Here is a 25,055-nt window from a genome sequence, read left to right as displayed (position 1 = left end):
GAAAGACCTTGGCAAGACAGATCAATGAAAAACTGGTGTTCACCACAGATCTTGATGGTTTTTAACGATATATTACTGGCCAATTTAAGCCAATAGTCTTCAGATGAAACAGAGAAAATATTTTCTTGTTCAAAATACAACTGAATCAAAATAAAAATCTACAACTCTTCCCAAAAGTAGTCAGAGATATTTTTCAAAAGTATCCATAACCAAAACTTGTAACCATGAAAAATCCAGTCCCAAGTGACTTCTCTGTTAAAATTTTGCAAATATTAAGAACATAATAACACTCTTCAACACAAACTCTTCAGAGAATAAAAATAAATGTTATAATTTCCAGACACATTCAGGGAGAAGGAACAAGATGGCGGAGCAATAGGACGGCAAGACCACTCTCTCCCCCACAAATTCATCAAAAGAACATTTGAACGCGAGTAAAGTCCACAAAACAATTTCTGAATGCTGGCAGAGGACGTCAGGCACCCAGAAAAGCAGCCCATTGTCTTTGAAAGGAGATTACCCACCAAACGGTAACTCCCAGCAGAGAAGCAGCACAGACACCTGTATACGCCATTCGCAAGTGGGGGCTGGGCAGGGAGGAGCCGGCTGAACTGCTTAGAGAGAGGACTGGGCTTGAATGCCGCGAGAACAATTTGAGAGAACTGGGGAGAGCAAAGCAGACTGTGGGATAGCTTCCCCACGAAAAGGCAGAAAGCTCTAACCTATGACTCAGCCAGCCCTGCTCACAGAATAAAGGACTGAGCAGAGTGAGCCGGCTGCGGCTGGCCCATCCCCCATCCCCCGCCGAGACAGGCGGGGAGCGCAGCCAGAGCCGGAGCGGGCAACCGCAGCCCCAGAAAGGCATCTGATACAAACTGCACACAGGCTTGTTGCTAATCAGGACTTCTTGGGCTCGCGCCGGTCGATATCCCCCTGAGAAGGTGCACCGGTTGTACACCCAGAAAACTGAGTGGCGGGGACTGGGGAGGCGATAAGTCGCAGAGACCGCGCTCGCCAAACACCTGGTCCCCTGAGCTGCTCGAACAGGGGAAGGCACAAAACGCAGGCCCAACCAAGTCTGCGCCTTTGTGGAGTACCTGAGAACCTGAACTTGAGCCGCTCAGACCTGGGAAGTGCATACAACCCGGTGCCGGCCTCAGACCATTCCCAGCAGAGCAACCTAGAGCCTGTGCAGTATAAACTGGGACAGCATACGTGCTGTGAGCGGGGGCAAACCCAGTGTGGCCGAGACACTGCGAGCACTCCCCACAGATGCCAGAGATATTCGTCTGCAGCGTTCCTCCCGTCCCAGAACAGGACTGAACAACTGAGCCTTAAAAAGTGTCCACCCACCCCCTAGTATCAGGGCAGAAATTAGACACTGAAGAGACCAGCAAACAGAAGCTAAAACAGAGGGAACCACCTTGGAAATGACAGATAGAGACGTGTAGAGACTACTCCAAGAATAAGAGCAAAAACCAGAGGCAAGAGGCTTAAGCCCGAATCCTGAGATTCTCCACAACCAGAGAACTCCTGACTCCAGGGAACATTAATCGATAGGAGCTCATCAAACGTCTCCATACCTACACTAAACCCAAGGGTCAACAAGTTCGAGAGCAAGACATACCACGCAAATTCTCCAGTAACACAGGAAACTAGCCCTGAGCTTCAATATACAGGCTGCCCAAAGTCACTCCAAACCCACTGACATCTCATAACTCATTACTGGACACTTCATTGCACTCCAGAGAGAACAAATCCAGCTGCACCCACCAGAACACCGACACAAGCTTCCATAACCAGGGAACCTTGACAAGTCACCTGTCCAACCCCACACACAGCAAAGAAACTACATAATAAAAAGAGAACTCCACAAACTGCCAGAAGAGGGAAAGGCCACCCCAAGCAAAGCATTATAAGCAAGATGAAGAAGCAGAGAAATACCCAGCAAGTAAAGGAACAAGATAAATGCCCACCAACACAAACAAAAGAGGAACATATAGGGAATCTACATGAAAAAGAATTTCGAATTTTGGTGGTGAAAATGATTCAAAATCTTGAAAGCAAAATGGAGTTACAGATAAATAACCTGGAGAAAAGGATTGAGAAGATGGAAGAAAGGTTTAATAAGGACTTAGAGGAAATAAAAAAGAGTCAATATACAATGAATAATACAATAGATGAGATCAGAAACACTCTGGAGGGAACAAACAGTAAAATAACAGAGGCAGAAGACAGGATAAGCGAGCTAGAAGATAGAATTGTAGAAATAAATGAAACAGAGAGGAGAAAAGAAAAACAAATTAAAAGAAATGAGAACAATATTAGAGACCTCTGGGACAATGTTAAACGCTCCAACATTCGAATCATAGGAATCCCAGAAGAAGAAGACAAAAAGAAAGACCATGAAAGAATACTTGAGGAGATAATAGTTGAAAACTTCCCTAAAATAGGGAAAGAAATAATCACCCAAGTCCAGGAAACCCAGAGAGTCCCCAACAGGATAAACCCAAGGCGAAATACTCCAAGACACATATTAATCAAATTAACAAAGATCAAACACAAAGAACAAATATTAAAAGCAGCAAGGGAAAAGCAGCAAATAACGCTCAAGGGGATTCCCATAAGGATAACAGCTGATCTTTCAACAGAAACTCTTCAGGCCAGAAGGGAGTGGCAAGATATACTTAAAGTGATGAAAGATAATAACCTACAGCCCATACTACTGTACCCAGCAAGGATCTCATTCAAATATGAAGGAGAAATCAAAAGCTTTACAGACAAGCAAAAGCTGAGAGAATTCAGCATCACCAAACCAGCTCTCCAACAAATGCTAAAGGATCTTTTCTAGACAGGAAACACAGAAAGGGTGTATAAACTCGAACCCAAGGCAATAAAGAAAATGGCTACAGGATCGTACTTATCAATAATTACCTTAAACATAAATGGGTTGAATGCCCCAACCAAAAGACAAAGGCTGGCTGAATGGATACAAAAACAAGACCCCCATATATGTTGTCTGCAAGAGACCCACCTCAAAACGAGGAACACTTACAGATTGAAAGTGAAGGGCTGGAGAAAGATATTCCATGCAAATAGAGACCAAAAGAAAGCAGGAGTAGCAATACTCATATCAGATAAAATAGACTTTAAAACAAAGGCTGTGAAAAGAGACAAAGAAGGAAACTACATAATGATCAAAGGATCAATCCAAGACGAAGATATAACAATTATAAGTATTTATGCACCCAACATAGGAGCACCGCAATATGTAAGACAATTACTAACAAGTATGAAAGGGGAAATTAACAATAATGCAATAATAGTGGGAGATTTTAATACCCCACTTACATCTATGGATAGATCAACTAAACAGAAAATTAACAAGGAAACACAATCTTTAAATGATACAACAGACCAGTTAGACCTAATAGATATCTATAGGACATTTCACCCCAAAACAATGAATTTCACCTTTTTCTCAAGTGCACATGGAACCTTTTCCACGATAGATCACATCCTGGGCCATAAATCTAGCCTTGGCAAATTCAAAAAAGTTGAAATCATTCCATGCATCTTTTCTGAACACAATGCAGTAAAATTAGATCTCAATTATGGGAGAAAAACTATTAAACATGCCAACATATGGAGGCTGAACAACACACTGCTGAACAACGAACAAATCATAGAAGAAATCAAAAGAGAAATCCAAATATGCATAGAAATGAATGAAAATGAAAACACAACAACCCGAAACCTCTGGGACACTGTAAAAGCAGTGCTAAGGGGGAAGTTCATAGCAATACAGGCACACCTCAAGAAACAAGAAAAAAGTCAACTAAATAACCTAACTCTACATCTAAAGCAACTAGAAAAGGAAGAAATGAAGAACCCCAGGGTCAGTAGAAGGAAAGAAATTGTAAAAATTAGGGCAGAGATAAATGCAACAGAAACAAAAGAGACCACAGCAAAAATCAACAAAGCCAAAAGCTGGTTCTTTGAGAAGGTAAATAAAATTGACAAACCACTAGCCAGACTCATCAAGAAACAAAGGGAGAAGAACCAAATCAATAAAATTAGAAATGAAAATGGAGAGATCACAACTGACAACACAGAAATACAAAGGATCATTAGAGAATACTATCAGCAATTATATGGCAATAAAATGAATAACCTGGAAGAAATGGACAAATTCCTAGAAAAGTACAACTTTCCAAAACTGAACCAGGAAGAAATAGAAAATCTGAACAGACCCATCACAAGCACGGAACTAAAGGCTGTAATCCGGAATCTTCCAGCAAACAAAAGCCCAGGTCCAGACGGCTTCACAGCCGAATTCTACCAAAAATTTAGAGAAGAGCTAACACCTATTCTACTCAAACTCTTCCAGAAAATTGCTGAGGAAGGGAAACTTCCAAACTCATTCTATGAGGCCACCATCACCCTAATCCCAAAACCTGGTAAAGACCCCACAAAAAAAGAAAACTACAGACCAATATCACTGATGAACATAGATGCAAAAATCCTTAACAAAATTCTAGCAATCAGAATCCAACAACATATTAAGAAGATCATACATTATGACCAAGTGGGCTTTATCCCAGGAATGCAAGGATTCTTCAATATCCGCAAATCAATCAATGTAATACACCACATTAACAAACTGAAAAATAAAAATCATATGATTATCTCAATAGATGCAGAGAAAGCCTTCGACAAAATTCAACATCCATTTATGATAAAAACCCTCCAGACAGTGGGAATAGAAGGGACATACCTCAACATAATAAAAGCTATATATGACAAACCCACAGCAAACATTATCCTCAATGGTGAAAAACTGAAAGCATTTCCCCTAAAGTCAGGAACAAGACAAGGGTGCCCACTCTCATCACTACTATTCAACATAGTTCTGGAAGTTTTGGCTACAGCAGTCAGAGCAGAAAAAGACGTAAAAGGAATACAAACTGGAAAAGAAGAAGTAAAACTTTCACTGTTCGCTGATGACATGATCTTCTACACAGAAAACCCTAGAGACTCTACCAGAAAACTACTAGAGCTAATCAATGATTACAGTATCGTTTCAGGATATAAAATCAACACACAGAAATCCCTTGCATTCCTATACACTAATAATGAGAAAATCGAAAGAGAAATTAAGGAAACTATTCCATTCACTGTTGCAACGAAAAGAATTAAATACTTAGGAATATATCTACCTAAGGAAACAAAAGACTTGTACATAGACAACTATAAAACACTACTGAAAGCAATCAAAGAGGACACTAATAGATGGAGAAATATACCATGTTCATGGATTGGAAGAATAAATATTGTAAAAATGAGTATACTACCCAAAGTAATTTATACATTCAATGCAATCCCTATCAAGCTACCAACGATATTTTTCACAGAACTAGAACAAATAATCTCACAATTTATATGGAAATACAGAAAACCTCGAATAGCCAAAGCAATCTTGAGGAAGAAGAATGCAACTGGGGGAATTAACCTGCCCGACTTCAGGCTCTACTACAAAGCCACAGTCATCAAGACAGTATGGTACTGGCATAAAGACAGAAATATAGATCAATGGAACAAAATAGAAAGCCCAGAGATAAACCCACGCACCTATGGACACCGTATCTTTGACAAAGGAGGCAAGAATCTAAAATGGAGAAAAGACAGTCTCTTTAACAAGTGGTGCTGGGAAAACTGGTCAGCCACTTGTACAAGAATGAAACTAGAATACTTCCTAACACCATACACCAAAATAAACTCAAAATGGATTAGAGAGCTAAATGTAAGACCAGAAACTATAAAACTCCTAGAGGAGAACGTAGGTAAAACACTCTCTGACATAAATCACAGCAGGATCCTCCATGACCCACCTCCCAGAATATTGGAAATAAAAGTAAAAATAAACAAATGGGACCTAATTAAAATCAAACGCTTCTGCACAGCAAAGGAAACTATAAGTAAGGTGAAAAGACAGCCTTCAGAATGGGAGAAAATAATAGCAAATGAAGCAACGGATAAAGGATTAATCTCCAAAATATACAAGCAGCTCCTGCAGCTCAATTCCAGGAAAATAAATGACCCAATCAAAAAATGGGCCAAAGAACTAAACAGACATTTCTCCAAAGAAGACATAAAGATGGCTAACAAACACATGAAAAGATGCTCAACATCCCTCATAATCAGAGAGATGCAAATCAAAACCACAATGAGATACCATTTCACACCAGTCAGAATGGCTGCTATCCAAAAGTCTACATGCAATAAATGCTGGAGAGGGTGTGCAGAGAAGGGAACCCTCTTACACTGTTGGTGGGAATGCAAACTAGTGGGAATGCAAACTAGTACAGCCACTATGGAGAACAGTGTGGAGATTCCTCAAAAAACTGGAAATAGAACTGCCATATGATCCAGCAATCGCACTCCTGGGCATACACACCGAGGAAACCAGAATTGAAAGAGACACGTGTACTCCAATGTTCATTGCAGCACTGTTTATAATAGCCAGGACATGGAAGCAACCTAGATGTCCATCTGCAGACGAATGGATAAGAAAGCTTTGGTACATATACACAATGGAGTATTATTCAACCATTAAAAAGAATACATTTGAATCAGTTCTAATGAGGTGGATGAAACTGGAGCCTATTATACAGAGTGAAGTAAGCCAGAAAGAAAAACACCAATACAGTATACTAACACATATATATGGAATTTAGAAAGATGCAAATGATAACCCTGTGTACGAGACAGCAAAAGAGACACAGATGTATAGAACAGTCTTTGGGACTCTATGGGAGAGGGTGAGGGTGGGATGATTTGGGAGAATGGCATTGAAACACGTATGTAGTCATATGTGAAACAAATCAGTAGTTCAGGGTCAATGCATGTTATAGGATGCTCAGGGCTGGCATGAGGGGATGACCCAGAGGGAGGATAAAGGGAGGAGGGAGGTGGGAGGGGGATTCAGGAGGGGGAACTTATGTAAACCCGGGGCGAATTCATATCAATGTATGGCAAAACCAACCAATATAATATTGTAAAATAATTTGCCTCCAATAAAAAATAAATTAATTACCAAAAAAAAAAAAATTCCAATAACACAAACTCTTCAGAGAATAAAAATATGTTAAAATTTCCAAAGAACTGTGACTAACTTTAACCTTCAATTTAATTAATTCTGACTAATTAATCTTTAAAAAAAGACTCAAATGGAAAGTTTTATAAGTTCAGTGATTGTTGGGGCTCAAAATTTGTACTTTCCCCCTCACCAAAAACTGCAATGCAATTAAGGTAAATTTAATATCTATAAGTGTCAAACAGTCGTAATACATGGTTTTGTGGAAGTCACCAAAATGCACAGATGCTCAAGATACCTTATATAAAACAGTCTAGTAGAGATGGTCATCAGCATCCTCAGGTCCTGTGGTAAGAAACTTGCAGATTTGTTGGGTCAACCATAGATTGAATACAACTAAAACTCACTTCCCCTACATCAAAGAGTTAAGGGGAAAAAAAGTAGTAATAATAATAAAAACTATAAAGTAAACAAACAGATTGGAAGGTTTATCTTAAACAGATAAAAGAAGGTTGCCTTTCCTTAATATATGTATCCTAAAATAGAAGTTATCAGATTAAAAGGGTATCCAACATTGAGGGTTTATCAATTCTAATTCAGAAAATATGGAAACTTAGGGTATGCTTTTAAGGGGTGAGGTAACATGTATCGGGTACAGAAATCCGATGTCAGTTTTTTAAAGATTCCCATAAAGGCTACTATAAGCAGGGTTTGGGAACATGACCCTTAAATGATCTCAAACTATCTTACTATGTTCATCTATAATATGCATAAAAAAGATGTAAGCAGCTTTTCTTGTTTGGTATAAATTTGCACAGTACATACTCTTACCCCATTATTTTACATTTGAACTAGAAACAAACAGACCTCACAAATGTTCACAATATATCAAGGGTTTTCCCTCCTAGAAAAGATGTTAACTTATATACTGAAACTCACATCTGAAATCAAATCTAAAATGTTTTACCATATATACTATTGAGTAGCAGTCTCCTAGCAACTTTCTGCTTTCAGATCACAGACTATAAATTTATATGCTACTAGACTTATTAACTGAACAACCTAACAAAATATGGCATAAACAAAATATTATAAAGTTAAACTGAATATAGAGAAGAAATGATACTAACATTAAAGGGTGACTATACTTTAGTGTTGGGCTTCCCCAGTGGCTCAGTGGTAAAGAATCTGCCTGCAGTGAATAGTCCTGGGATCAACCCCTCGGTGGAGAAGATCCCCTGGAGAAGGAAATGGCCATGCATTCCAAGATTTTTGCCTGGAGAACCCCATGGACAGGGGAGACTGGCAGGTGACAGTCCACGGAGTCACAAGCAGTTGGACACAAGTGAGTAACTAAAACTTTCATTTTTTAAATACGTCCTGTTACAAAGCACGATGTTTCAAAGACACTTCAGTATTACAGAAAAACAGAAAGAAGTATTCTAAGACAAAAATTTATTTCAAACATTCAAAAATATTCTAGAAAAATATACATATTAATATCAGGATAGTAGAACACTTAAGTCATTTCAAATTATGCAGATGACTGAAGTTTAGAGGCAAATCACAATAAATGACAGTTGCAGTGAAAGCAAAAGAATGTTTTGTAAATTTTTAAATCACAGTGAGTTAAAAGTTGTTACAAAACCGAGAAACATATTGAATACAACCTTTAATTCCTTCATGATTCCTGTCTGGTTTTATCACTAAGCAAAATTTCAAACACATTTAATGAGTATATGAATATATTTAAAATATTAAATATATTCAGGAGCATATACTCAAAACTGAATTAAATTAACTGCTATTTATTTCAATTAAAGCAGAAAGCATAAAATACAAAATTGTTTTATATAAATCATGTCACTTAAAGCATAGATGAGGATTTTAGTTTTGTCTTTGATAAATTAAAACACTTACCTGGGTTTCATACAAGTGGGCAATATGAAACTGAACTACAAAGGACCATGGAAAAAGATTAATTACATTACAACTGAATTTACAATAATGAATGAAAACAGTTATTATAACATTTGAAATATTAAAAATGTTAAAAAAATAGATTGCAACTCAGAAGTGTAACTTTTGTTTTTAATGTACAAAACATCATGAGCATGCTAAGAAACTATAATTAAGTCAGTAAATTAAAAATTAATCGATTTATTTTTAATTCTATGAATATAAATCAAAACATACAAACACCATCAATAGTTAATAAGTATACTAAAATTAAATCAGCAATAGTAAGTAGGCATAACTTTAGCAAAAAAAAACCTTCTATCTAAAATATATACATCCTAAAACATATTAAAAAATGTTCACCTTAACACATAGTAAAGTTATTACTTTAATGTACTCAAGTTTTCTTCCTTATAATCTATTAAACCCTTTTTTTTTAAAGTCAAAGATTAGAACAATATTAGTAGAGAAAAATATACAAGAAATTCCTTTTTCCTTCATCTTCAGAATTAGGTGACTATTTAAAGAAGAAAAAAAAAGCCTTACCACCTAAAAAGCAAAATTATACAGCATGTATGTCTGAAAAAATTTTATAATGATAGAACACATATGTTTATTTTTGTTTTAAGCTCTTTCTGATGCTCTGTTTGCAATTACCAGAACATAACAGATTCAATGAAAACCAAAAGTATCAACAAAACAGAATTAGAATTACAGCTAAATTCCAGCTATTTGAATTTTAAAATGTTTATTTGCCAAAAACAAATCTTGTTATGCTGTAAGTATAAGAAACTTTCATAATTTTATAGAGAACATAAATATAGATTACTTTCAAGAAAATGCTTACAGCAATCATGAAATTCTCATTAACATGTTTCTTCTGCTTTTCCCTTCTCTTCCCACCCCAACTTTCTCTATCACTTTCTCTCAGTAAACAGCAGGAAGATTATATTCTCTTTAGGAAGCATTAAAAAAAAAAAAAAAAACCACCAATTCTTAAGCTCAGCACTTAAAAATTCTGATTCAGTGAGACTGAGGTATGAAGGCCTGGAAAATTGCCTCTTTAATAAATTCCCCCGCTTTCAAAAAATGTCTCCATATCCAGATTTTCAAATACTATATCCAATATACATAATTTCCTATACAGAACAGAAAAATTATCTTAAAATATTTTAATTAACTCTAAAATCAAATAACTTATGGATACAAAGTCACTGATCTACATTAGTGGTTACACGTTATTATAAGGTAACAAAACATCCGAAAGAGAGAATGAAAATATGTGTAGAGAAGAAAATACTATCACAATAACTAAATAAACAATAAAATACAATTTACAAAATTTTACAAGTCTCACATACAGAAATAACCTCTTTATTTAATAGGTTAAGTAATTTTCTTTGTCCTCATTGTCATTTCCCAACATAAGGTCAAATCCAGTTAACAAAATTTCATCTGACTCCATTATTTGAGGGAAAGTAGTTTATAGGTAAAAATAAGGAGAAAGGTAATCTACATCCCATTATCCTCATGTTTGTATCTATCTAATAAGATAACAAAAAAAGAAAAGACCATTTAACTGGCACAGTAAACCCTTATGAACATCCTACCAATTGAGTCTCAGGTCATATGTATCTGGCCACATAACCCTATAAGGTGCTAGTGTCATCTTTCATAAAAGGAAAAATCTCTCACTTCGTTCTTACACGTAATTTGGAAAAGCAGTACAAAAACTTAAACAGGAAAATACATGACATGGAAATTTTCTAATACATACACTAAAACACTGACAACATTGCCAAAAAGTCTTAAAATTTAAAGTTTATTACAAGAATTATTTTCAGGATATTAAGAATATATACTATCCTGAAGGATAATAATCTAATGCAAGTTTTATATCACCTAATTGTTTTCAAAAATATTAACTGGATACATGCATCTTTCCAGTTTGAAAAACAAAATGAATTAACATTAAAAAAAATTATACATCTGTACTTTATTCATAAACAAAAACACAACTGCCAGTTTGTTTTTCTATAAAACTTTACTTTGAATGCTTTGATCGTCCAAATTTCATAAGCACAGGCTAAGACAGTCAAAGAATAGTAATGGCCTATGGAATACATAAAGTCTCAAAGACATTAAAAGAAAAAAGAGAAATAATTTATGGATTAAAAACAGACATGACAAGATGATAATGCCTTATTATACTGAGCATTTAAGTAATATCAGTCATTATACTGAGCATGAAGTAAATACTCATTATACGTTATTGTTCTGTGAGTATTTTTATTCTGAGTATGAAATAGAACGGTGACTATTTTTATACTCAAAGAACATTTTTATACATATCAAAAATTATGTTGATCAACTATCTTAAAGTAAGAATCAGGTTTGTGCTCTCCCATTCTTATTCTCAATAACCAAAAGAAACAAAGGATATTTGAAAAGGTATTCAAATTCATAATATGAAATGTCTCATGGTTATGCTGTTCCTCAAAAAGGCAAAAAAATTAATATACGTGAGAATACTTACTTTCAACACTGGATAAAGTACAGGGATTAGAGTCAATCAAAGCTAACTGAAAATGCTGTAAGAAAAAGTAAAGATATTAGTGAACTAAATTTAGAAATGCATAAACTCAACATTTATATTTAGACTTTATCATTGTGACATGTAGCGTGCAATCATGTTATTTATATAATTAAAATATAATAGCTAACAAAAAACTACTATTCCTCAAAATCTATTGGGAAACAAAGTGTTTTCAAGTTATTTCTATGCTAAGTTTTTCTGGGGAAAAAGTGTCTTAACCAAAGTATCTTACATCTGTTTTTATTATAAAAAAGAAAGAAATTTCAGTATAAAGTAATGATAAAAAGTCAGTTACAGAAATATTTAAATGAGATTTGCTTCAGGTCACAACATTAAAAAATTATGAAATCCATTGGTATCTTTTAAAACATTAGTGATTACCTTAAAATGAAAAGTGGACTTTAGAAATGAAAAAATATTCTTAGAAATCTCACAGAATAAGTCATATAGGCTTTTTATTCATTCTTCACTATCACTCTACTTCAAGACATTCAGTTCAGTTCAGTTCGGTCGCTCAGCCATGTCCAACTCTCTGCGACACCATCAAACACAGAATGCCAGGCCTCCCTGTCCATCACCATTAAAGACATTAGAAAACTATAATACACAGTGAAATTCATCTGGGAAATATAGCTGTCCTTTAAAAAGGTATGTAAACAGTATAAAGCATATAGGATCATTCATGAAACATTAAAATACTCAACTTTTATCAAATAACTCTATGTGCAGGGCAAACATATATATCTAGAGAGTCATATTAGATGTATACTAATATGTCGAAGCCTTTGACTGTGAGGATCACAATAAACTGTGGAAAATTCTGAAAGAGATGGAAATACCAGACCACCTGACCTGCCTCTTGGGAAACCTGTACGCAGGTCAGGAAGCAACAGTCAGAACTGGACATGGAACAACAGACTGGTTCCAAATAGGAAAAGGAGTACATCAAAGCTGTATATTGTCACCCTGCTTATTTAACTTATATGCAGAGTACATCATGAGGAACGCTAGACTGGAAGAAGCACAAGCTGGAATCAAGACTGCTGGGAGAAATATCAATAACCTCAGATATGCAGATGACACCACCCTTATGGCAGAAAGTGAAGAGGAACTCAAAAGCCTCTTGATGAAAGTGAAAGAGGACAGTGAAAAGGTTGGCTTGAAGGTCAACAATCAGAAAACAAAGATCATGGCATCTTGTCCCATCACTTCATGGGAAATAGATGGAGAAACAGTGGAAACAGTGTCAGACTTTATTTTTTGGGGCTACAAAATCACTGCAGATGCTGATGGAGCCATGAAATTAAAAGACGCTTACTCCTTGGAAGGAAAGTTATGACCAACCTAGATAGCGTACTAAAAAGGACAGACATTACTTTGCCAACCAAGGTCCGTCTAGTCAAGACAATGGTTTTTCCCGTGGTCATGTATGGATGTGAGAGTTGGACTGTGAAGAAAGCTGAGAGCCAAAGAATTGATGCTTTTGAACTGTGGTGCTGGAGAAGACTCCTGTGAGTCCCTTGTACTGCAAGGAGATCCAACCAGTCCATTCTAAAGGAGATCAATCCTGGGTGTTCATTGGAAGGACTGATGCAAAAGCTAAAACTGCAATACTTTGGCCACCTCATGCAACGAGTTGACTCACTGGAAAAGACTCTGATGCTGAGAAAGGTTGGGGACGGGAGGAGAAGGGGACGACCGAGAATGAGATGGCTGGATGGCATCACCGACTCTGTGGACATGAGTTTGAGTGAACTCCGGGAGTTGGTGATGGACAGGGAGGCCTGGCGTGCTGTCATTCATGGGGTCACGGAGAGTCGGACACGACTGAGCGACTGAACTGAACTGAACTGAACTATGTCTGAAGTAGAACAGGTACATAAAAGAACATTACTAAAAAATTAATGCCTAACTAGTACTAATTAATTAACACAACAGTAAGTGCAAAACATAATATATAATACATTTATACAACTCACATGTATTTGTCTACAGAGTTATGACTTAAAACACAGATAACATTAAAACATGAAAATAGCTGTGATTAAAACACTGAGTAACTAATGACCTGTATTAATTACCAACACAAATGTCAGTTCAGTTTAGTCGCTCTGTCGTGTCCATCGAGTCAGTGATGCCATCCAGCCATCTCATTCTCTGTCATCCCGTTCTCCTCCTGCCCCCAATCCCTCCCAGCATCAGAGTCTTTTCCAGTGAGTCAACTCATCGCATGAGGTGGCCAAAGTATTGGAGTGGCCAAAGTATTGCAGTTAACTTTCCTTCCAAGGAGTAAGCATATTTTAATTTCATGGTAGCCATCACCATCTGCAGTGATTTTGGAGCCCCCCAAAAATAAAGTCTGGCACTGTTTTCCCATCTATTTCCCATGAAGTGATGACACCAGATGCCATGATCTTAGGTTTCGAAATTTTGAGCTTTAAGCCAACTTTTTCACTTTCTTCTCTTTCACTTTCATCAAGAGGCTTTTTAGTTTCTCTTCACTTTCTGCCTTAAGTTCTTCTTCATGTTCTGCCATAAGGGTGGTGTCATCTGCGTATCTGAGGTTACTGATATTTCTCCCGGCAATCTTGATTCCAGCCTGTGTTTCTTCCAGCCCAGCGTTCCTCATGATGTACTCTGCATATAAGTTAACTAAGCAGGGTGACAATATACAGCTTTGATATACTCCTTTTCCTATTTGGAACCAGTCTGTTGTTCCATGTCCAGTTCTGACTGTTGCTTCCTGATCTGCATATAGATTTCTTAAGAGGCAGGTCAGGTGGTCTGGTATTCCCATCTCTTTCAGAATTTTCCACGGTTTATTGTGATCTACACAGTCAAAGGCTTTGGCATAGTCAATGAAGCAGAAATAGATGTTTTTCTGGAACTCTGTTGGTTTTTTCATGATACAATGGATGTTGGCAATTTGATCTCTGGTTCCTCTGCCTTTTCTAAAACCAGCTTGAACGTCTGGAAGTTTGCAGTTCATGTATTGCTGAAGCCCGGCTTCGAGAATTTTGAGCATGACTTTACTAGCATGTGAGATGAGTACAACTGTGTGGTAGTTTGAGCATTCTTTGGCATTGCCTTTCTTTGGGATTGGAATGAAAACGGACCCTTTGTAGTCCTGTGGCCATTGCTGAGTTTTTCAAATTTGCTGGCATACTGAGTGCAGCATTTTCATAGCATCATCTTTTAGGATTTGAAACAGTTCAACTGGAATTCCACTAGCTTTGTTCATAGTGATGCTTTCTAAGGCCTACTTGACTTCATATTCCAAGATGTCTGGCTCTAGGTGAGTGGTCACACCATCGTGAGTATCTTGGTCGTGAAGATAGTAGCGTACGTCAATCCCAACCTCCCAATGTAAATTCCCACCCCTTGCCTAAAACCATAGGTTTGTCATCTACTTTTGTGACTCTACTTCTTTTTAATTGCATGATAATTTACTATGATCTGAAAATTTTAAGTTAATAATAAAATCCAAAATAAGAAAATTTTACTTCAGTTCAATCGCTCAGTCATGTCCGACTCTTTGCAACCCGATGAATCACAGCACGCCAGGCCTCCCTGTCCATCACCAACTCCCGGAGTTCACTCAAACTCATGTCCATCGAGTCAGTGATACCATCCAGCCATTTCATTCTCTGTCGTCCCCTTCTCCTCCCGCCCCGAATCCTTCCCAACATCAGAGTCTTTTCCAGTGAGTCAACTTGTCGCATGAGGTGGCCAAAGAATTGGAGTTTCAGCTTTAGCATCAGTCCTTCCAACTTTGAATACTGCTTTCATTTTCATCCATTCTGGAGAACTACATACATATCCTTACTGTGCTACCAGAGGCAAGTCAAACCTATTTTAAAATATATGTTTTATTAAAAAATATATATTTAGTAACTGCTTTCCTCTAACAGTCCCACTACATACCATAGGACATTTTTAAGTCTAATTGATCTTGAAAAGATACTAACAGTAATCTGAGATAACAAAGTCATCAAAGACATAAACTGTCGTTGAAAGAAATACATTTCCAAGATGACAGTATTTAATTATTATTATAGTAAAACTCCAAAAAGTTAAGAGATTTGTATAATTGGAAATCCCCATCTACATTTAATCTCTGTATTCAAAATCCAAAAGGCAAAAAAAATTTCCACAAACTTTTGAAAGCATCAGGAAAACGCATTACTACTCAAAAACAAACCTTAAACAACATAAAATGTTAAATATTTTGAAAGAAGAATACTGCTGCAAATCTTGACAACTCCTGATACCAAAAGCAAAGGCAACCAAAGTGAAAAATAAGGAAATGGGACTACATCAAAGCCACTGAACAATAATAATACATATATATGCTAGTTAGCCAGAAAAAGAATAAAGTAATGCCATTTGCAGCAATGTAGATGGATCTAGAGAACAGTGTACTTAGTGAAATAAGCTGGAGAAAGACAAACACTGTATAGTATCACTTACATGTATAATTTTAAAAATATTATAAACAAATATGGGCTTCCCAGGTCACTCAGAAGGCAAAGTGTCCTCCTGCAGTGTAGTAGACTTGGGTTCAATCCCTGTGTGGGGAAGATCCCAGGAGAAACAAATGATAACCCACTCCAGTACTTGCCTGGACAATTACATAGACGGAGGAGCCTCATAGGCTATTGTGCATGCGGTTGCAAAGAGTTGGGCACAACTGAGCAACTTCACTTTCACTTTTCATAAGCAAATATATACTAAAACAGAAGAAGACTCACTTTTATAGGGAACAAACCAGCAGTTATCAAAAGGGAGAGGGATAAATGGATTTGAGCACATCAGAGAGATGCTTTGAAGAGATAAGCAACAAGTATATATTTACAGCCATTATCTTAAAATAATTTCTAATTGAGTATAATCTATAAAAATACTGACACACTATGGTATACACCTAAAACTATTAAAAAGCATCCTAACATTCTGTTTTCATACAAATGAAATTAGAAAGTTGTCAGAACTTTAAAATAGGGCAAAATTGGCACAGGAAGGAAAAACTGCATACCCCTAAATTTTTTTGGTAAAATCGGCATCCTTTGAAGGTTTGTTACTCTTGACCTAAACGAGCTTCCCTGATGGCTCACACAGTAAAACAATTCACCTGCAATTCAGAAGACCCAGGTTATATCCTGGGATTGGAAACATCCACTGAAGGCAGTAATGGCAACCCACTCCAGTATACTTGCCACAGACAGAGGAGTCTATGGCACAGCAGAGTTGGACATAAGAGAACAACTAGCATAGTAAACAAAAAAAGTGCATATAAAACTAGTTCTGCTACACAAGCGAAAGCAAAAACACTTTCCATAACGCAGTGAACATGATCTAACTTTGCTCTGCCCAAGTAAAGGACAGTTCACATATTGCATATTTTATTTTGCTGCCCAATATATTTTCAGAAAACACATAAAAGGCTGTATGATAACAAGTTATGAAAAAATTACACTGTATTTAACTTACTTTATGTTGTGAAACATGTAAGCATTTTTGATAGGTTAATGTAAACAGTTTGAGTGTATAAATAAAAGGAGTTAAAACATAGAAGGTGTGATAGCTGTAGTTAATTTACATTTTAAATTCACTGACCCCCTACAGGATACAGTTTGATAAACTATATTCTAATCTTAACAGAAAATTACTGATAAACCCAATCCCATTCTCTGAACCATGTGTGCTTAATCCTGGACTTATTCCTCAGCTACATTTATATCTGTTCTGTGTTTGATCTAAATTCTTTACAGTCTACTTGCAACAATGTTCTTGGCTGAATTTCTGTATGCCCACAGGATCACTCCTATATAAACCCATACACTGCCAATACAGGCTGAGGAATTTAGTATTTTAAAACCTGAAAGAATTAAGGAATTAAATGAGTACGGAATGCAGTAAGGAATCTACTCAGCTGGTCTCCACTTGCACATACAAAAGAAAGCTCTAGCGTTAAGAAACTTCTGAGAATCTGTTAAGTCTTTGGAATATCCTGCCATACAAGTATACCTTTGAATACATAGGGGCCTTGAGTGATCAACATTGTTTATTCTAACAATATTATACATTATGGAGACCTAATATTGTCAGTTCAATGCCTAGAACAACTGGTTGAGTCACTAAAACGAAGGCCAGTGAGATGACTCTATCTATAACAAAGTTCAAAATACACATACATACACTGTATGGAAGAGAGCAAAACCCTGGAAATGCTTGGTGAACTTATCTAGCTGGAAATATTCCTTGTATGAAACTAAACATCATTTAAGGGAGAAACCAAAATCATATTCATTATATTCTTTGCAGCCAAAGATGGAGAAGCTCTATACAATTAGCAAAAATAAGACTAGGAGCTGACTGTGGCTCAGATCATGAACTCCTTACTGCCAAATTCAGACTTAAATTGAAGAAAGTAGGGAAAACCACTAAACCATTCAGATATAACCTTATGATTACACAGTAGAACTGAGAAATAGATTTAAGGAACGCGATCTGATAAGAGTGCCTGATGAACTATGGACTGAGGTTCGTGACATTGTACAGGAGACAGGGATCAATACCATCCCCACGAAAAAGAAATGCAAAAAAGCAAAATGGCTGTCTGGGGAGGCCTTACAAATAGCTATGAAAAGAAGAGAAGCAAAAAGCAAAGGAGAAAAGGAAAGATATAAGCATCTGAATGCAGAGTTCCAAAGAATAGCAAGGAGACATAAGAAAGCCTTCCTCAACGAACAATGCAAAGAAATAAGGGAAAACAACAGATTAGGGAAGATTAGAGATCTCTTCAGGAAACGTAGAGATACAAGGGAACATTTCATGCAAAGATGGGCCTGAAAAAGGACAGAAATGGTATGGACCTAACAGAAGCACAAGATATTAAGAGAGGTGGCAAGAATACACAGAAGAACTGTACAAAAAAGATCTTCACGATCAAGATAATCATGATGGTGTGATCACTGACCTAGAGCCAGACATCTTGGAATGTGAAGTCAAGGGGACCTTAGAAAGCATCACTACGAACACAGCTAGTGGAGGTGGTGGAATTCCAGCTGAGCTATTTCAAAGCCTGAAAGATGATGCTGTGAAAGTGCTGCACTCAATATGCCAGCAAATTTGGAAAACTTAGCAGTGGCCACAGGACTGAAAAAGGTCCGTTTTCATTGAAATCCCAACGAAAGGCAATGCCAAAGAATGCTCAAACTACCACACAATTGCACTCATCTCACACGCTAGTAAAGTCATGCTCAAAATTCCCCAAGCCAGGCTTCAGCAATATGTGAACTGTGAACTTCCAAATGTTCAAGCGTCTTTTAAAAAAGGCAGAGGCACCAGAGATCAAATTGCCGACATCTGTTGGATCATGGAGAAAGCAAGAGAGCTCCAGAAAAACATCTATTTCTGCTTCATTGACTATGCCAAAGCCTTTGACTGTGTGGATCACTACAAACTGTAGAAAATTCGGAAACAGATGGGAATACCAGACCACCTGACCTGCCTCTTAAGAAACCTGTATGCAGGTCAGGAAGCAAACAGTTAGAATTGGACATGAACAACAGACTGGTTCCAAAGAGGAAAAGGTGTACGTCAAGGCTGTATATTGTCACCCTGCTTAGTTAACTTCTATGCAGAGTACATCATGAGGAACGCTGGGCTGGGAGAAGCACAAGATGCAACCAAGATTGTCGGGAGAAATATCAATAACCTCAGATACACAGATGATACCACCCTTATGGCAGAAAGTGAAGAGGAACTCAAAAGCCTCTTGATGAAAGTGAAAGAGGAGTGTGAAAAGTTGGCTTAAAGCTCAACATTCAGAAAACTAAGATCATGGCATCTGGTCCCATCACTTCATGGGAAATAGATGGGGAACCAGTGGAAATGGTGTAAGACTTTATTTTGGGGGGCTCCAAAATCACTGCAGATGCTGATTGCAGGCATAAAATTAAAAGACGCTTATTCCTTGGAAGGAAAATTATGTCCAACCTAGACAGCATATTAAAAAGCAGACACATTATTTAGACAACAAAGGTCTGTCTAGTCAAGGCTATGGAATTTCCAGTGGTCATATATGGATATGAGAGTTGGACTGTGAAGAAACCTGAGCACCGAAGAATTGATGCTTTGGAACTGTGGTGTTGGAGAAGACTCTTTTGAGTCCCTTGGACTGCAAAGAGATCCAACCAGTCCATTCTAAAGGAGATCAGTCGTGGGTGTTCACTGGAAGGACTTATGCTAAAGCTGAAACTCCAATACTTTGGCTACCTCATGAGACGAGTTGACTCACTGGAAAAGACTCTGATGCTGGGAGGGACTGGGGGCAGGAGGAGAAGGGGACGAAAGAGAATGAGATGGCTGGATGGCATCACCGACTCGATGGACATGAGTTTGAGTGAACTCCGGGAGTTGGTGATGGACAGGGAAGCCTGGCGTGCTGTGATTCATGGGGTTGCAAAGAGTTGGACACGACTGAGAGACTGAACTGAACTGAACTGAAAGTGTATCCACATGATTGTAATGACTGATGACAATGGACTTTGGCACACTTGACTGTCTTTGTTGTCTTTTTCATTTGAAATTTTTCATTTGTATTTTCACTCTAATAAACCATAACTATGAACTGTTTTCTGAGTTTACCAACCTCTGCCAAACCACTAACCTTGAGGTTAGTAGTAAGGGAGACCTTCAATCACATTAGTTATTGCTACTGCTGCTGCTGTTAAGTGACTTTAGTCGTGTCCGACTCTGTGTGACCCCATAGACGGCAGCCCACCAGGCTCCGCCGTCCCTGGGATTCTCCAGGCAAGAACACTGGAGTGGGTTGCCATTTCCTTCTCCAATGTGTGAATGTGAAAAGTGAAAGTGAAGTCGCTCAGTCGTGTCCGACTAGTAGCGACCCCATGGACTGCAGCCCACCAGGCTCCTCCGTCCATGCAATTCTCTAGGCAAGAGCACTGGAGTGGCTTGCCATTGCCTTCTCCGACATTAGTTATTAGGTAGCCTTTATTTCACATTTTCCTTTTTTATTGAGTTCAGCCACTTTTGTAATTAAGATAGTCTGGAATACATCGCTATGGGGGGAAGAGCAACCATTTTAGAAAATCATATATCTGAAAACTACATGCTTTTCTCCAGAAACCTGAATTCTTTCAAAGAGCAATGCTGACATATAGGGAAGTCTCATTCCCATTAACACCTTGGAAAGCATACAATGACTGCACAAACACAGAAATTAAAAAAAAAAAATTAAGTAGTGACAAATTCCTATTAAAATAAAAAACATTTAACAATTATGCACTGTTTTTTCAAATGATGTGCATATTTACCAAGTAGCAGTACACAACCGTTAAAAGATAAATATATCTATTGAATACTTTCATGATGACATGCGTCATACTATTAAAAACAGGCAGATTTCTCATCAGATACAATAATTCAATCCCAAGACAGTATCGCTAACCAACTCTTCATGTCCATAGTGGCCAGTCACATACTGGAAATTGTTTTACATATAATCAGATGAAATATAGATCATCAATATCGACTAATCAAAAACATCAGTATTTAATTTTGTTAAAGTATACAAAAGTCTAAAGCACTAAAAAGTCTTCCTGTAAATATCAGCACTCCTCCCACTTTGTACCTTGAAATTCAACTTTTTCCCCTTTAAGCTCATATTCTAAATTCGCTCATTTTCAGATAGCAATAATATAAATTCTAACATTTCTCAACACTTTCTAACATTTAAAACAAACACACACACAAATATGAAGCAGTGCATATCTAGGAAAAGCCCCAACCACCTACCTTTAAACTAGATTCATAGTCTGTGTTCACTTTGAACATAAGCCCAAGTCGTAAATGAATTTCCTTTGCTCGACAAAAGCTGGGCTCAACATAAAGCACCTCTTGAAATGCTTTAATTGCCCTTGATGAACACAAATGGAAGAAAGTATAAGATTAATATTAACTATATTTGCTTAGGGAGTACAGAAAATACAATGATCATACAATTTAAAAAGAAATGCAAACTTTAAAACACTGTAAAGGAATAGTACAATATATTAGAAAACTCCTCTAACTCCTCGTATCATTTGGCAAAATGTAAAATAGGTTTATTAACTTTTCCATGTAAATAAACAAAATGCCCTGAAACAACTCGGAGAAGACATACGAGAATGACATGAAGGTACATAGATTAATCTTGTTCTATACTGCTCCATATAAGGCTACTTTTAGAAGGCTTCAGTTCAGTTCAGTCGCTCAGTCGTGTGTCCATCACCAACTCCCGGAGTTGACTCAAACCCATGTCCATTAAGTCGGTGATAATATCCAACCATCTCATCCTCTGTCATCCCCTTCTCCTCCCAGCTTCAATCCTTCCCAGCATAAGGGCTGTTTCAAGTGAATCACTTCTTCGCATCAGGTGCCCAAAGTACTGGAGCTGCAGCTTTAGCATCAGTCCTTCCAATGAATATTCAGGATTTATTTCCTTTAGGATGGACTGGTGGATCTCCTTGCTGTCCAAGGCACTCTCAAGAGTCGTCTCCAATACCATAGTTCAAAAGCATTAATTCTTCAGTGCTCAGCGGTCTTTATAGTCCAATTGTCACATCCATACACGACTACTGGAAAAACTGTAACTTTGACTAAACGGACCTTAGCTGGCACAGTAATGACTCTGCTTTTTAATATGTTGTCTAGGTTGGTCATAACTTTCCTTCCAAGGAGCAAGTGTCTTTCAATTTCATGGCTACAGTCACCATCTGCAGTGATTTTGGAGACCCTCAAAATAAAGTCCCCATCTATTTGCCATGAAGTGACGGGACCGGATGCCATGATCTTAGTTTTCTGAATGTTGAGCTTTAAGCCAACTTTTCACTCTCTTCTTTCACTTTCATCAAGAGGCTCTTTAGTTCTTCTTCATGTTCTGCCATAAGGGTGGTGTCATCTGCATATCTGAGATTACTGACATTTCTCCCGGTAATCTTGATTCCAGCTTGGGCTTCATCCAGCCCAGCATTTCTCGTGATGGACTCTGCATATAAGTTAACTAAGCAGGGAGACAATATACAGCCTTGACATACTTCTTTTCCTATTTGGAACCAGTCTGTTGTTCCATGTCCAGTTCTAACTGTTGCTTCCTGACCTGTACACAGATTTCTCAGGAGGCAGGTCAGGTGGTCTGGTATTCCCATTTCTTTAAGAATTTTCCAGTTTGTGGTGATCCACACAGTCAAAGGCTTTGGCATAGTCAATAAGAAAGAAGTACATATTTTTCTGGAACTCTCTTGCTTTTTCTATGATCCTACGGATGTTGGTAATTGGATCTCTGGTTCCTCTGCCTTTTGTAAATCCAGCTTGAACATCTGGAAGTTCTCGGTTCACATAATGCTTAAGCCTGGCAAGGAGAATTTTGAGCATTACTGTGTTACTGTGTGAGATGAGTGCAGCTGTGTAGTAGTCTGAGCATTCTTTGGCATTGCCTTTCTTTGGGACTGCAATGAAACTGACCTTTCCCAGTCCTGTGGCCACTGCTGAGTTTTCCAAATTTGCTGACATATTGAGTGCAACACTGTCACAATATCATCTAGGATTTGAAATAGCGCAACTGGAATTCCATCATCTCAACTAGCTTTATTTATAGTGATGCTTCCTAAGGCCCACTTGAGTTCACTTTCAAGGATGTCTGGTTCTAGTTGAGTGATCACACCATTTTGATTATCTTGGTCGTGAAGATCTTTTTTGTACAGTTCTTCTGTGCATTCTTGGCTTGCCACCTCTTCTTAATATCTTCTGCTTCTGTTATATTCATACCATTCTGTCCTTTATTGTGCCCATCTTTGCATGAAATGTTCCCTTGGTATCTGTAATTTTCTTGAAGAGATTTCTAGTCTTTCCCAATTTATTCTTTTCTTCTATTTCTTTGCACTTATCATTGCATAAGGCTTTCTTATCTCTCCCTGCTACTCTTTGGAACTGTGCATTCAAATGGATGTATCTTTCCTCTTTTACTTTCCCTTTCACTTATCTTTTCTCTGCTATATATTGTGCATGTATATATACTAAATCCTCCTCAGACAACCATTTTGCCTTTTTGCATTTCTTTTTCTCAGGGATGGTCTTGATCACTGCCTCCCGTATACTGTCCCAAACCTCTGTCCATAGTTCTTCAGGTACTCTATCATATCTAATCCCTTGAATCTATTTCTCATTTCCACTGTATAATTGAAAGGGATGTGATTTATGATTTGATTTGACTTAGAAGGCTTACTTTCATCTATCACACTTTACATTCTGCTTGTTGGCTATTTTAAATACAATGTGACTCAGAATGAGACTAGTAATTTTTTTGCAACATGGGATTACTACTGTACCGAATGATCTGTGGAAAAAAATACTCTTGCTCTCACAGCAATGGAGTGCTACCACTATCATAAGTCAAGGATCCATGTTAATGGAACTGTTTCTAACTTCCATAATCAACATCAATCTTCTTTTGTCTATCTTGCTCCATTTCTATTCTGCGTTGACTACTTTGTCATTTTAACAGGGCTTTATTATTAATGCAGAAAATCTAGATATATTGGAAATGTTTTTATAAGTACTTGGACTATGTGAATTACTACTTCTTCAAAAATAAGTATGACAGGAGAGACAAAGAGTCTATTTTGAATCTCAATCATTCTATTCTTTCAAAACTTCTATTAGGATTGTAAATGTTTCCAAAGTCAGCCCTCTTTATATTATAAAAGAAAGTCTTTAGCAGTCATACCACAATTTAGGATTAAGCAATATACCACATGCCTTTCGTAAGCTTTGTTATAGTCAAAATCCTACTTCTCAAATTCTGTGGTTACATATACATCTACTGCAAAAACAAGTATTTCAAAAAGAAGATCTTGTCTGGGAAATACACAGACATCATATAAAGATGAGTTGTGATAATCCATAATCATCTTTCACACTAACTTAACCCTGTCATACACTTATCAAGTAATGAGCATTTTGAATCCACAGATTTATCGCTCATGATTTTACATTCTTATCTTTACTCTAACAGAGTTCATGAGTTATCATAAGTACATGAAAATTTATCACTCCAAGTCACACTTCTCTATTTCCAAAATTTATAGTTCTTTGTTCTAAGTCTCATATTGGATTTCACCTACATTTGTTCTGACTAGCTAAAATGACTAAAATATCCATTTTTCCATCTCAATAGGACAAAATACAGTAAATTATTCCATTTGGTGTAAATTACTTCTAAACACATCTCACTAAAAACCTTGTAAGTCCTACTGCTGGCTTCCATAATCATCTATCCTCTTCCCATTTGTAAATGACCATAAATAAGTTCATGAATCCAATGCCAGTAACAGTTTTGTT

At 37.2% G+C, this 25,055-nt stretch overlaps 1 protein-coding gene across 15 annotated transcripts in view; it reads right to left on the bottom strand.

The window, feature by feature from the left end:
- Positions 1-25,055, bottom strand: part of LOC129557945 (lysine-specific demethylase 6A-like) — a 175,667-nt gene that overhangs the window by 72,036 nt on the left and 78,576 nt on the right. For 11 of the 15 annotated variants that reach the window (XM_088834370.1, XM_088834368.1, XM_055428604.2 and 8 more), the window contains 3 exons: positions 21,474-21,594; positions 11,592-11,646; positions 9,017-9,051 (listed from right to left, as the gene is read on the bottom strand). In XM_088834370.1, coding sequence (XP_088690496.1) covers positions 9,017-9,051; positions 11,592-11,646; positions 21,474-21,594 — 211 coding nt within the window. Of the gene's footprint in view, positions 1-9,016; positions 9,052-11,591; positions 11,647-12,032; positions 12,517-21,473; positions 21,595-25,055 lie in introns of those variants that run through there. The other 4 variants (XM_055428609.2, XM_055428616.2, XM_088834369.1 and 1 more) reach the window with 2 other exon arrangements.

This window comes from Moschus berezovskii, chromosome Y (genome assembly GCF_049115385.1).
Source record: "Moschus berezovskii isolate FMDL1 chromosome Y, NW_MosBer_1.0, whole genome shotgun sequence".
NCBI classification, from domain to species: Eukaryota; Metazoa; Chordata; class Mammalia; order Artiodactyla; family Moschidae; genus Moschus; species Moschus berezovskii.
The sequence above is the reverse complement of the archived record's forward strand: the minus strand, read 5'-3'. Positions and strand labels throughout refer to the sequence as shown.